This window comes from Sodiomyces alcalophilus (genome assembly GCF_042370955.1).
Source record: "Sodiomyces alcalophilus JCM 7366 unplaced genomic scaffold ACRALscaffold_1, whole genome shotgun sequence".
In the NCBI taxonomy this organism is placed as follows: domain Eukaryota; kingdom Fungi; phylum Ascomycota; class Sordariomycetes; order Glomerellales; family Plectosphaerellaceae; genus Sodiomyces; species Sodiomyces alcalophilus.
The window spans coordinates 3,796,876-3,809,999 of NW_027263532.1; the positions used below are offsets into that span (position 1 = coordinate 3,796,876).

Here is a 13,124-nt window from a genome sequence, read left to right on the forward strand (position 1 = left end):
TCCCGAATTCGACTGTCTATATGTACCTCTTTGCGGCCCTTGACCCCCTCCGCGTCGACGTTGAACTGATGGTGATTCCGGTAGTTGGACATGAATGGTATCATCCATAACTGCACACATAAGGATGCGGGTGAAGATGTGACGTTCCGGCTCAGCGAGGAGGAGATGTTTATCAGTATATTCAACTATATTGAACATCTCTTTAGCAAGATCAAGCCCAAGAAACTTTTCTACATGGCCATCGACGGCGTTGCCCCGCGTGCCAAGATGAATCAGCAGCGCGCTCGACGATTCCGAACAGCGTTGGATGCTGAGAAGGCAAGAGAGCAGGCGATCAAAGCTGGTACCGAGATGCCGAAGGAGGCCCCCTTTGACAGCAACTGCATTACTCCAGGTCAGTCCACCCAGCGTGCCGCGGTGGTGAGAGTTCACTCCCGACGAAGGCAAAATGCTAATTCCCGTTATTCATTCTACAGGCACCGAGTTCATGGCGAAGCTTTCGCGACAGCTGAAGTACTTTGTCAATAAGAAGGTGACCGAGGATGTCGACTGGCAAGAATGCGAGATCGTACTGTCTGGACACGAGGTTCCAGGAGAAGGCGAGCACAAGATCATGGAGTACATCCGGAATGCGAAAGCACAACCCGACTACGACTCCAACGTCCGACATTGTCTCTACGGCCTGGACGCCGACCTCATCATGCTCGGCCTCCTCAGCCACGACCCTCACTTCTGCCTTCTTCGTGAAGAGGTGACCTTTGGTCGCGCTGCGAAAAGCAAGCCCAAGGAGCTCGAACACCAAAACTTTTACCTCTTGCATCTCTGCATGGTGCGGGAGTATCTCGAGCTGGAGTTCCAAGAGCTGAGCCAGGAAGGCGTTTTGACCTTTCCCTTTGACCTGGAGCGGGTCATCGACGACTTCATCCTCATGGGCTTCTTCGTCGGAAACGATTTCCTTCCCAATATCCCCCGTCTCCACATCAACGAAGGCGCCCTTGCTCTCATGTTCAGGATCTACAAGCGCGTGTTACCGCGAACCGACGGTTACATCAACGAGGGCGGTGTGATTAACCTCGATCGCCTTTCGCTTCTCTTGACCGAACTTGGAAAGGAGGAGAAGCTCGACTTTGAACAGGATGTGGCGGACGAGAAGTGGTTCCAATCGAAGCAAATGGCCGAGCAGCAGAACGGCGTTGTCGAGTCGAAGCCCAAAAGGAACAACAAAGCAATAGTCATGACGTCTGCGCAAAAGGCCCTCTGGAAGAACTCCATCAAACCGTACTTGATCAAGCCCACTCCCGAGCCCCTCGATCTGGGTGCGGGACTCAAGGCTGCCGATCGCAAGTTCGTCCAGGATCTCGCTGACGCCATGCACATCGAGTGGAGCACGAAAGAAGACGACGACGGGCACCGCCACCTGATATTGACGGCACCGTACCGTTCGGAGGATGAGAATGACGAGGAGGAGGAAGGAACCCTCGCCCTCTATCGCGTGATGCGTTCCTACGACCAAGCGTCCGTGGTCGACATGACGGCGGAGGATGCCCAGAAGCATTACCAAGAGCTGTACGATAAGAAGTACCAGGCTTGGAAGACCAAGTACTACTTGCAAAAGTTCGACGAGTGGGCCCCCGAGAACTATGAGACCGAGCTTGTCAAGCTCTGCGAGAACTACGTGCAAGGTCTCCAATGGGTCCTGTACTACTACTATCGCGGGATCGCCTCCTGGCCTTGGTATTACGGCTACCACTATTCTCCCTTGACGTCCGGTAAGTCCTGCTGGCATTTCCTTTCCCTCTCTAGTGCATGACGCACCTGACACTGTCCATAGACGTTCTCAAGGGCCTCGGGGCCGACATGAACTTCAAGCTGGGCCAGCCGTTCCATCCTTACGAGCAGCTCATGGGTGTCCTCCCCGACAGGAGCAAGAGCATAGTGCCCACTGTTTATTGGGATTTGATGACTGATCCCAAGTCTCCTATTATCGATTTCTATCCTAGAGACTTTGAACTCGACATGAACGGGAAGAAGATGGAGTGGGAGGCTGTTGTCAAGATCCCTTTCATCGACGAGAAACGACTTCTCGATGCCATGGCCCCGAAGAATGAGCTTCTCAGCGAAGACGAAAAGGCCAGGAACGGGTTTGGCGTCCCGCTCAAATTCACCTACGACCCAGACGTGTCTTTCACGTACCCATCCTCGCTAGTGGGTGTGTTCCCTGAAATTCCTCAATGCCGCTGCGTCGAGAACATTTTCGAGCTGCCCAGCGTCGAGGGCCTGGAATATCGCCAAGGCCTCATGGAAGGCACGAAAACGAACATCGAAGCTTTGGCTGGCTTCCCATCGCTGCACACGCTTCCTTACACGGCCACTTTGATGACGGGCTATGGTGTAAATGTCTTCCAGGCCGAGAGCCGTAATCCGAGCATGATCGTCACCATCGGCGATACCGAGAAAAGGACCAAGGCGGAAGAGGCAAAGAAGAAGCTGGGCGAACGTTGCTTTGTCGGGTATCCGTTTTTGCAGGAGGCAAAAATCGTCCGTGTTTCGGACGAGCTCTTTGACTACGAGATTGGTCCGGATGGCAAGACTGTGGTGCAGAGAAACCACGGTCCTCGAGAGATTGATGCGTTTTCCAGCGAAGCCAGGTATATCGAAAACTGGCACGCGAAGCGGCTCGGTATCACCATAGGAGACGTCGAGTCGCTGGTCCATGTCCACATGCTCAAAGGCTTGATCAAGACGGAAGAAGGAGCGCTGATCAAGGAGTACGCCGAGAATCCCAGCATGAGGAGCACTTATGCTTCGCAGACGGTCGTTGACGAGGTCGTGAACGAAGACGAACGGTTTATCGAAAAAGCCGCCGTCTCCATCGAGGAAGAATTCCCGGTTGGGACTCGGGCCTTTTTCCTCGGCGAATACCACTACGGTCGGCCCCTGGAAGTTCTCGGTCACTCGAATAACAAGGCGCAGATTGTCGTCTCCGTGCTTAAGAACAAGGAGCCGGAATTCGCAAGGTCCATCATCCACGACCACCACAGCCAGAACCGCTACACCCCGTCGTACGCCGTGGCCAAGATGCTGGGTCTTCATCCCCTGATTCTGAGCAAGATTACGTCCTCGTACCAGGTGAACACGGTGGGCCGTCTCAGGGTCAACCTCGGCCTCAACCTCAAGTTCGACGCCAAGAAGCAAAAGGTCCTGGGGTATTCCCGCAAATCCCAGTCCGGATGGGAGTTCAGCAATGCAGCCATCGAGCTGCTCGCTAAATACGTAGCCACGTTCCCGGATTTCTTCGCCGCCATCCAAGCTAAGGCCCAGGCGAGCGATATCAGCGATACCGACATTTGGCCGGACCAGACCGTTGCTGCTAAGAGAGTAAAGGAGATTGGTGCATGGCTGAAGGCGGCGGAGACCAGCAAATTCGAGCGCGTACCCCTCGATGCCGAGCAGCTCGACTCCATCGTTGTCGGGGAGCTAGCAAAGGCCGGTGAACAGGTCTTCCAGGCTGCTCAGGAAACGGTGACCAAGAAGCTGAACAACGTGCCCCGCTCCGCCCTCATGAAGCCGACCGACGTCGAGCTCCTCATGGGCAATCAGAAATTCGGCTTGGGCGACCGGGTGACGTTTGTTGCGGCCTCTGGCAAAGTTCCCATCGCCAGCAGGGGAACCGTAGTCGGCATCGGTCGGACGCCCACGGCGGTGCTGCTTGATGTGGTATGGGACATTACATTCATGAGCGGTAACACACTGGGCGAGAGAGCGCCTCCCTTCCGAGGCATGACTGTTCCTTCGACCTCGGTCCTGAACACGACCAATAAGCAAGTCGTTTCTGGATCCAAGGCGGCCAGCCAGCGAAGGGCAGTCCCCTCCTCTGACCCTTCGAGATCTGGCCCATACAACCCTACAGGGATGCCCCAATACAAGGACGCAGCTCCTCCCCCTCCATGGCAGAATGTATGGCGTGGTGGTGGTGGTGGTGTCGACGGACAACCACCATCTGGCCCTTCGCGTGGCGGACGGGGCCGAGGAGGGTTTGTGGATGGAAACGTGGGGGGCCATGTGCCGAGACTTCTCCATAGCAACTTGGTCTACCGGCCACAGCCCAACGGAAGCGAGGCCAGACAAGGTCACCAGGGCCAGTCGCCTCACGGCAGGGGTGGGCCCGTTCCACGGGGTAGGGGACGCGGACAAAGGGGTCACCATGCTGTCGGAAGCCCGGGACACACTCACGCTCATCCGGAGTCTTCTCCGCAACCGCAGCAACAGAGGTACGGCCAGGTGCCTCCGCCCGCCAATCTGGATGCTCGGGGTAGGGGCCGCGGGCGAGGCCGTGGTGGGCGGGGTCGAGGTAGCGGACCGCGGGGTGGAATGGCCGCCCGAACCCCTCAGCCTCAGGGCCAGGGGCAGAGCCCGGCGGCGTAATGGACGGTAGTAATCTACCATGTACAGTAGACAAATCATGCAGTCTTGGACAGTGGCAGACTTGGAGCGCGAAGCATCTGCTCGTGTGTGCCAGGGCCAGATTTATCTCCAGGGGAATGATTAAATGGGATTTCAAACCGAGTCATCTGGTCAAAAGGATATGGCTTTTACTTCTTTGTGACATTGAGGCCCCAGAACGTGCTTAACTTGCCGGGGGGGCTTTCTCGAACAATTCAAGCACATAAAACAAGACAGCGGTCGAGAAATAAGTACGAGGGTTATCGACAAATGCAGGCAAGGCCACTCGGTGCTCTCTTTTTCTATACGAATAAAGGCTCCCTGAGGCGGGAACATGGACCGTTGGTAACCAAACGTAGGACATGTAAGATATCATGTGGTCTTCTTCTTAAGAGCAGGCAGCTTGAACAGATCACTAACGCCTCCCTTCAAGGCCTTCCACAACCCGATGTCTGATTCCTGATCGAATGTAAGGATGCCGACCCATGGCTGCACGCTGTAGTGCAGTCTCAGCCGGACATCATCCGCCTCGGCCAGCTTTCCAGAAGGATGGGTGATTTGGTATTTTGGTTTTTGGTTCTTGAGCTTGAGCTTACCCCTATTGTTTTCTCTCGGGTTAGCATGGACATTGGCAACGAAGACAGGAGAGAAAACAGAGCGGGGGATGACAACGTACCGGCTGGGGTCAATGCTCTTGCCCTCGGCACTCCTCTTCAACTTGCGCAGGGCGACGGGACTCAGATTGGAGAGGTGGTCCGCACTGGGGCTCGTGATGATCTGGTCCCAGATGACAGCGGAGTTGGTGACATTGTCGGTGCCGGGCTCGGCCCACTCCGCGGTGACGTAGACGAAGACCTGCTTCGTGTTCCAGGTGAAGAGGGACTCGAGGGAGGCGTCGAGGGAGAACTTGATGATGGCGTACTCCTCCTTCTTGGAAGAGTAGTAGTGCGGCCGGCCCTTGACGACCTGGACGGCTTCGGGCGTGATGGAGCCGACGGAGGGGGCCCGCGGGGTGATGAAGTCGGAGAGGGCGACGAAGGCGGCGAAGACGAAGGCGACGGTGGTGAAGAAGCCGAAGGTGTTCTGGATGCGGTTCAACGAGTTGTACATGGTGGTCAGGTCGCGGGTCGGCGCGTGGCCCGTTTCGCCGCGCCGCAGGTGGGAAGAGGGGAGGTTATTCGGGGGTGTTGTTTGGCGACACGGCTGGCGGTCCCAACGCTGGAGTTGAGAGGACGTGCCGGTTTGGGATGGTGGGATGGCTAGGCTATGGGCTGCGGAAGATGCGCCTGAGTCCTTTCGAAGGACAGATTGATGGTTGTCCTTGGACAAAGTGGCAGTTGAGTGATGGATTGAGTCGCTGATTGGCAGACGACTCGGGCCCTACCGAGATTCTCCACAGAGGCTTGGCAGTACAGACTGGGTACTTCATGGCTACCTACCTACTAAGTCGTTTGCAACGGTGTGTTGGTGTGTTCGTCATTAGTTAGGTTCAAGTTACTGCTTCTGACAGGGAATTATAAGATATCCTTGACAATGTCATATTAATAAAGATGACTTATCTGGGCTATCATGACTGCGCATGAGCAACGCAGGTACTTCTTTGAGGGTGCAACAAGGTGTGAAGTACCTAATGTACATATCTACAGGAAGATACAACAAGACACTGGCAGTGAGAGCTAAAGATACCTGTCATGGGTACAGGTAAATACATGTAGGTACCTCCTGAATTGCTCTTTCAAATATATACAGATATACCTAGGTATGCTGTACGGAACCAATATCGAAAGAGGCCTCTATCGAAAATGGTGTCTGTTCTGTACATATAAATCGTTACCCAGCGCAATGCCACATGAACTACTAAGTACGGGATGGGACCCTACTAGGCATAGAAGGAATCTTACTCTAATATCCTTTACCGCAACGCCATCAAGAGCTCAACCCCGTCAAACTACCATATAGGCCTAGGATATTATTATTCCACTAACCTTTATCAAGTCTTCAACAACGCAGCGTGGTGATGGTATCTTGAGAAAAGAGGAAGCTATGGCGGGGTCAGACAGATATACAACGTATATACGTAAAGAGACACTCACTCCTTTGTCCGGAATTACCGGTACACTCTTAGTAAGAGGTGCAGAAACGCTTTCACAAAGTGCCCCACCAAACACCCCGGAGGTCAAAATGGTCACTCGTGCATATGACACCCAACAGTTACATCTACCCGTCTTCTACGCAAGCAAGAACAAGAAACCTCAAGATATGTGCTACTACTTAACTTGAGCACTTGCACTTGAAACGACATATGGTATGCTCTCGTGGATAGTCACATTTCCATCTTCGTACTCTCCCATTTTCAACCATATATTTCCACCCTTGCGATGAATCAGGGTCGTCGTCCCTACCGACAGTCTCTCCACCGCCGCCAATTCAGAATCCCCTTCTTCTCTGCAACGCCTGCATCTACACATTCCCGGAGTCATTCTATCCAGGGACACCGGTGAATGGAAAGGGCCGTTTGTCGATATCTTTGTCATGGTGCCGGGTGCTTGAGGCTTAGGTAAGTAGCTGCCGATTTGCTCTATATCGCCCCGTCCATCCTTCTGGGAGTTCGCCGTCGAATTATTGATGGCTCATCTTTCTTATATTGATCCACCCAGGCGACGGATAATTAACTGGTGGCCTATTATAGGACTGGCGTTCTACAATAACGCCCAACTCACATTTCTCCACGACAACCTTCTTCCCCCCGAGCCACTTCCCGGAAGCATTCCCTCAAGACAACGGCCCGTGTATCTAGACGCGAGACCTCGCTTCGACCCTTGGCCCTGATTGTCGGGGTCATGAGTCGCCTCGCCAAGTTTGGCGACGGGTTCCGGCCCCGTAACAGCCTCAACAAACGCATCGACAGTCCTGCCATCAGCAACGCACAGCACACGAGCTACACCAGCCAACGATTTGCCCCCCCGCCCGAAGAGATTGAAGAAGTCAACGATGACGTGGTGGAGACGTTCAACAATGCCTCGCCCTCGGCTTGGTCCAGGCCACAGCGACCCAGGCTCATGTCCCAGAAACGGACGTCGCCCGGGGATAGCGGTGACGTCGACAGGCAAGACGAACGTCCGACAAAACACCGCCGACGCAACTCCAGCATCGAAATCTCTTCCGACTCGGAAAACGCAAAGGCGGTCGATGTAGGAGCGAAACAGGGTGCAAAAGGGCGGGCAGCGGCAGAAAAGACACCGGGAAAGACACAGCAGTACAGAGGAGCGAAAGAGTCGCAGCTTATCTCTGGGGGCCCTCAACCGGACCGACTGACAAAGAAACGGCCCGCGCCAGACAGCAGCGATGATGAGCTTGTCGATGACACACCTAGCAAGGCAGGGAGGCAGACGGATGCGTTGGCGAGCTCTCGGACTGGGCAGACTCCTCGTCCCGCAAAGAGTGTCGAACCAAAAAGTGTTATCCGGAAGACCACCTTCAAGAAGCCCCACGACAAGCCGTCTTTTGCCATCTCTCGCGCTGTTTCATCAAGGTGGTTGCTTGTGCCAGAGCCCGGTCCAGATAGTCGACTTTGCCTCGAGACGGTCAACCCCAACATACTGCGGCCTGTCACTGCTGGGGGTCGCCCCTTGCCGGAGCACCCTTGGCTCGAAGTCAACCTCAGCACCTGCAAGTCTATAAAGTACTCGAGTGCCGGCGGTCGCGGTGTCCTCATCAAGAGAGCATATGGAGACCGCGTGCCACCTGACCTGACTTTGGAGTTTGAGACCAGTAAGGATCACGACAACTTTATTTCGTGGTGTGGAGAACGCTTAGGGACGGGAAAAAATTCCCCAAAGCTGATTGAGGAAGAGGCGTATGTTATCGAACTCATTGTTTTTCCTTGTTCGCTCGCTGACGTTTTTTTTCTTCTGTGTCTAGCTCTTGGTTTGAGAAGGCTTTCCAGAAGAAGCTTGCGGAGCAAAAATCCGCAGAAAATCAAGCACATGAGCCCCGGCCAGACGAACTTCGCTATCTGGAGCATCAAGAACGGGTCCTGTTCGCCCGCGGCGCCTACAAGGACCAGTTTGAATTCACATCGGGATCGGACGAGGAGGAAAAGCCCGCCGCTCAGAGGTCGCTCCGAGACGGTATGAAGGTCGACCCTCCAAGGTTATCGTCAAATACACGTGCATCGACGCTTAGCCCCCGCGACGTAGATCCTCCGCGATCTCTTGGGCTGTCAAGGCCCCGGAGAACCTTGCAGACTCCAAAGCCGACAGTAGTCTCGCTTCCGGAACGCTGGATTGACAAGCACCCTGATTGGGTGGATATCTGGGACAAGCAGCCTCTCATTTACCCAGCCCAGGGTCGGAACCCGGCGCAGGTTGCGCAAGACGACATGTTGAGACTGGAGGAAGGAGAGCTTCTAAACGACAATCTCATCGTTTTCTACTTGCGATATCTTCAGGTCCAGCTAGAGAAGGAGAACAAAGCTCTCGCGGACAGAATCTACTTTATGAATCCTTGGTTCTATCAGAAATTAACCCACGGGAAGGGTCGCAGCATCAACTACGACGCGGTCAAATCCTGGACCGCCAAGGTAGATCTCTTGTCGCACGATTACGTCGTCGTTCCGATAAACGAGCACATGCACTGGTATCTCGCCATCATATGTCATCCTTCCAAGCTCATCTCTTCGGAGGAAGTTGAGGAAATCCCAGCAAAGGACACTGCGCAAGACCCCAAGCAGCCGGCCGAGGGCGACCAGATGGATCTTGATGGCCCTTCTACTCCCAGAGAGGCATCGCAGGCGACCGATGAGGATGATGTTCAGATTGTCTCGGACCTTCGGCCTGGGTTGAGGCCCAATACCTCTAGGACGGCGAGTTCAAAGGGTCAACCAGGTCGCAAAGCTAAGGGCACGCGACAAGTTGATCCCACAGAACCCAGGGTCATTACCCTGGACTCGCTGGGTGGACCGCATTCGCGGACCTGCATCAATCTTCGGGACTACCTCGTTCAGGAGATCAAGCATCGGCGTGACATCGACATCGAACCACCGACCCCTTTTGGCATGACGGCCAAGGGCATCCCAGAACAAGACGACTTCTCTAGCTGCGGCGTCTACCTTCTCGCCTACATGGAAAGATTCCTCAGGGACCCGGATCAAGTCGTGCGAGACATCACGGCCAAGGTGCACCTTGGCTGGAACATCAACACGTCTGCGCTCCGCGGGGAAATACGGGAGCTTATCATCAAGCTTCGTCTCGAGCAGAACAACCGTATGAAGGAGGAAAAGAAGGCAAAGGCGGAAAAACTGAAAGCGAAAAGGCAGGCCAAAAATCAGAATGCCTTGTCGCAAAACACAGCATCGGCTGATATGCCAGCAACGACTCAAATTATTTCCGGTACGAGCGATCCAAGCCCCGGACCAAAAGGTGGAAAGGCCTCTCCTTCTGACTGCCTATCTAGTGGAAGTCCCCACGGTTCCAAATCACCTGCGCTCGTTCCCGCTCCCGAGGGTCAAGCGGGTGACATCCGACAGCCCACAGCCACGGAAGCTATCAAACCCGTTCGCTCACCTCCCTGTCAAGCTAAGCTCTCTCCCCGCCACTCCACAGAGCAACACTTCCTCTCGCCAATGAGAGATAGCTCAGAGGACTGTGAAGATAAGAGACCCACGTCTGCACCCAGTCGTGCCGATGAAACTCGAGAGAGTCCGAGGAGGGAGTCATCACAAACAATAGAAGAGAGTGGGTCCACCCAAGAAGCGCCAGGAAGAGAAGCGCACGATCAGCCGTCTCCTCTACATCGAGGGGATCGAGCCAGGGAGGAAGCTGTACAGTCTACATCTAGGGCAAGCACGCCGCCCAGGAAAACAGTATCTACGACAGACGCCATTGCTATTGATGACAGTCCAGAGTCGACTATTGTCAAAGCCAACCGAAATGCTCCTATCCGGAGTCCATATTTTCACACCACAGCTACTGCTGCTGCAACCAATGCCAGCCGCTCACTGCGGGCACGGAAAGGTTACGAAGAAAGGGCGAAGGACGATGATCAATTGGCGATGGAGTCGGCGAAGGATGCCACAGTGAATAGTCACGAGTACGGAGGGACAGGGAATCGGCCAGCAGGGGTTAGACTCGAACCCATTGTAGTGGAGGATTGAGTACGGCCGTTTCGATACCCGAGAGACGAAGGACATGAGTGTCTTGCTTTGCTTGAAGCCCGAGGTGTTCAAGGGTTCTGGAGTAAGTCGCTTTGGAAGAGGCACAATGACAGCATGAGCATGAGCATGGGACCGGCGTTCGGAGTGGCGATGCATACGGAACGGACATGAAGCTGTACCTCGTATACCGACCAGAAAAAAGACATGGGCGCAGAGCGCCTCTGATTCTCGCATTGGGTCCAGTTGTAAATACACGGTCCGCTGGGTTTATCTACGAATACATACCGCGTCTTGTCCTGGCTAAGAAAAGAGTAAAGTTGGAGATTGTGATGCACGTAAGATATTCCTTATTACGTCGCCTATTTTCCTACCTAGGAACTGATCCGACATGCCGCAAATCGTCGCCGCGATAGTCAAAGTACATGGGCTATATACGGAGTTGTCGATGTCTTCGTACGACTGGATATCGTGAATTTTATACACATCGACAGAAGATGGTACATACTTCACGGCCTAACATTTTTGCTTCTATAGCAGCTGGAACATTATTAACATGCACCAAGCTCCGTAAGAAGTCCCTCGTCCAATTTTAGGTAAGTCGCTTGTTTTCTGCACGATGTACAGTACTTAATGTACGTCTAAGTAACGGTGAGAGGCTGTGCCTACATGTACAGCCACACCTAAATGCACCAAAAAGCCTTCGAAATAGTGTCCCGCGTGAAGTACTCAGTCACTCTCCTCCGCTTCTGCCGAGCCATCGTGACCATTGACTTCCGGTTTCAGGGGTATCCTTCTCGGCACCTCGAACACGTACCCTCCATTCTTCCCCTTGATTTTGCCCATCTGCCACCGCCCCAGTCGATGCTCCTTGCCTGCTGCCACCACGATACAGAGACCATCTTTGGCCCTCTCGCCACGCTCGAAGACGGCGATGTCATTAACCACACCCCTGATGCGGAACTCATCTTCACCGCCCTGATCCTCCATATTGATATCCCCCTCGCCATCCCCGCCGTCAGTCTGCTTGCCACCGCCCAAGGTACCGAGAGGTTCGATCTTTTTCTTATCTTCACTCAACTTCCACACACGAATATACCCGTCCCAGCTCCCGCTGAGGATGAGGTCCGAGTAGGGAATCGTCCGGAGGGCCGTGATCCACCTCGGCTGTGCGGGCGGCACCACCTCGTCAGTCGGGGCAGACTCGGCCGACGCCTCGGTGGGAAGAAGCGGCTCCTCGAGGCCGTGGGCGAGGGGTAGGATGTGGAGGGGCTTTTTCTTGGCGACGCTCCAGAGGGAGAGGGCACCGTTGTCGCTGCCGGTGACGAAGAGCTCGTCGTCTAGCATGGCGATGCGGTCCATGCTGCCTTCGTGCGACAGGGAGCGCGGGTCCTTGACGCCGGCCTCGGCCGCGGCGTTGGGGTTCTTCCTGTCGAACCCCGTGGTGCCGCCGCCGCGGAAGACCAGCTGGGTCTCCTCGACGACCTTCCACAGGCGGGCGGTGCGGTCACGCGCGCCGACGCTGACGCAGCGCTCCTGCGCGAGGGCGTCAATGTCCAGCACGTGGTCCTGGTGGCCGAAGAGGGTTTCGACGTAGGCCAGCTCGTCGAGGCTCCAGACCTTGACGGTCCGGTCCTTGGAGCACGAGTACAGCTGGTTGGTGCCCCTGCGGAACGCGAGGCCCGTGACGGCGTCGCGGTGGTGCGTGAAGGTGCGCAGGGGCTTGAGCGTGGCCGCGTCGTAGACGATGAGTCGCTTGTCCTCGCCGCCGGTGACGAGGAACTTGCCGTCCGAAGACGCGGCCACGCAGAGGATTTGGTCGACGTGGCGATGGAAGTTCTTGTCCTTGGTCTTGTTCATGTTGCCCCGGATCCACTGCTCCAGGGTTGGTCTTTTTCGAGGAGGTGGTGGCGGTTTCTTGTTCTTCTTCTTCTTCTTGGTCGTTTGCGGGAACTGGTCTTTGGGTAGATCTTGTATCCTCCACTTGTGCACGTACATGTCCTTGGTCGTGGTGTATGCATAAGGGGGTTGAACGGCCACCGAAGTGAACGTCTCGGCATTGTTCTTGAAATAACAATGGGACGCCTCGTCGTAAGCAAACTCGGAGGCCAATTGGCGGTATAGTCGTCCCTTGGCCTCTGCGACGTCTTCTTGTAGCCGCTCGGCAATCAGGTCCCGGTCGATATCGGCGGCATCGAAGCCCACCTCGTCCACCTGCTCCCGTACATTCTCAAGGTACCGCTCTGCGAGTCTCAGACGGCGTTCGGCGGCCGTCTCCCCTTCGACTTCGGACCCGCTCCCTTCTTCCTCCTGATCTGAGATGCTCTCAAAGCTAGCATCGTCATCTAGATCGCTTCCAGAGATGGACTCGTCGCGCTCGGCTCGCTTCTTTTTGGAGGGCGGCACTGCTCTGGAGTCCTTTGTCGTCACACCCTTCGAGGGGCCCTTGCCGGACGTCTTGGATGCAGCAATTCGTTTTTTGGGCGCATCGGAAGCTTCCAGCCTCTTCCTTTTCTTGTTCGCCCCAGGT

At 55.1% G+C, this 13,124-nt stretch overlaps 4 protein-coding genes across 4 annotated transcripts; 2 read left to right on the forward strand and 2 right to left on the reverse strand.

Moving 5' to 3' along the window:
* Positions 1–90: 90 nt before the first annotated feature.
* On the forward strand, positions 91–4,425 carry ACRALDRAFT_2024557 (uncharacterized protein; the record flags this gene model as incomplete). Its single annotated transcript, XM_071020235.1, has 3 exons — positions 91–394; positions 477–1,769; positions 1,832–4,425. 3 exons carry the CDS (start codon positions 91–93, stop codon positions 4,423–4,425), a joined length of 4,191 nt encoding a protein of 1,396 aa, XP_070879632.1.
* A 390-nt stretch (positions 4,426–4,815) lies between these two features.
* ACRALDRAFT_2094705 (uncharacterized protein) lies at positions 4,816–5,553 on the reverse strand (the record flags this gene model as incomplete). The annotated part of the gene is made up of 2 exons (XM_071022681.1): positions 4,816–5,041; positions 5,120–5,553. The coding sequence occupies 2 exons, from the start codon at positions 5,551–5,553 to the stop codon at positions 4,816–4,818; spliced, it is 660 nt and encodes a 219-aa protein (XP_070879633.1).
* Positions 5,554–8,807: 3,254 nt separating this feature from the next.
* On the forward strand, positions 8,808–10,897 carry ACRALDRAFT_2031649 (uncharacterized protein). The gene has a single exon (XM_071020688.1). The coding sequence runs from the start codon at positions 8,825–8,827 to the stop codon at positions 10,595–10,597; it is 1,773 nt and encodes a 590-aa protein (XP_070879634.1). The 5' UTR covers positions 8,808–8,824; the 3' UTR covers positions 10,598–10,897.
* Positions 10,898–11,188: 291 nt separating this feature from the next.
* On the reverse strand, positions 11,189–12,711 carry ACRALDRAFT_1059601 (uncharacterized protein). The gene has a single exon (XM_071016066.1). It carries the CDS (start codon positions 12,590–12,592, stop codon positions 11,324–11,326), a length of 1,269 nt encoding a protein of 422 aa, XP_070879635.1. The 5' UTR covers positions 12,593–12,711; the 3' UTR covers positions 11,189–11,323.
* Between the last annotated feature and the right edge of the window lie 413 nt (positions 12,712–13,124).

What these genes read in the sequence shown, in the direction of transcription:
- ACRALDRAFT_2031649 (XM_071020688.1), top strand. Translation starts at nt 8,825, where the DNA reads ATGTTGAGACTGGAGGAAGGAGAGCTTCTAAACGACAATCTCATCGTT.
- ACRALDRAFT_1059601 (XM_071016066.1), bottom strand. Translation starts at nt 12,592, where the DNA reads ATGTACGTGCACAAGTGGAGGATACAAGATCTACCCAAAGACCAGTTC.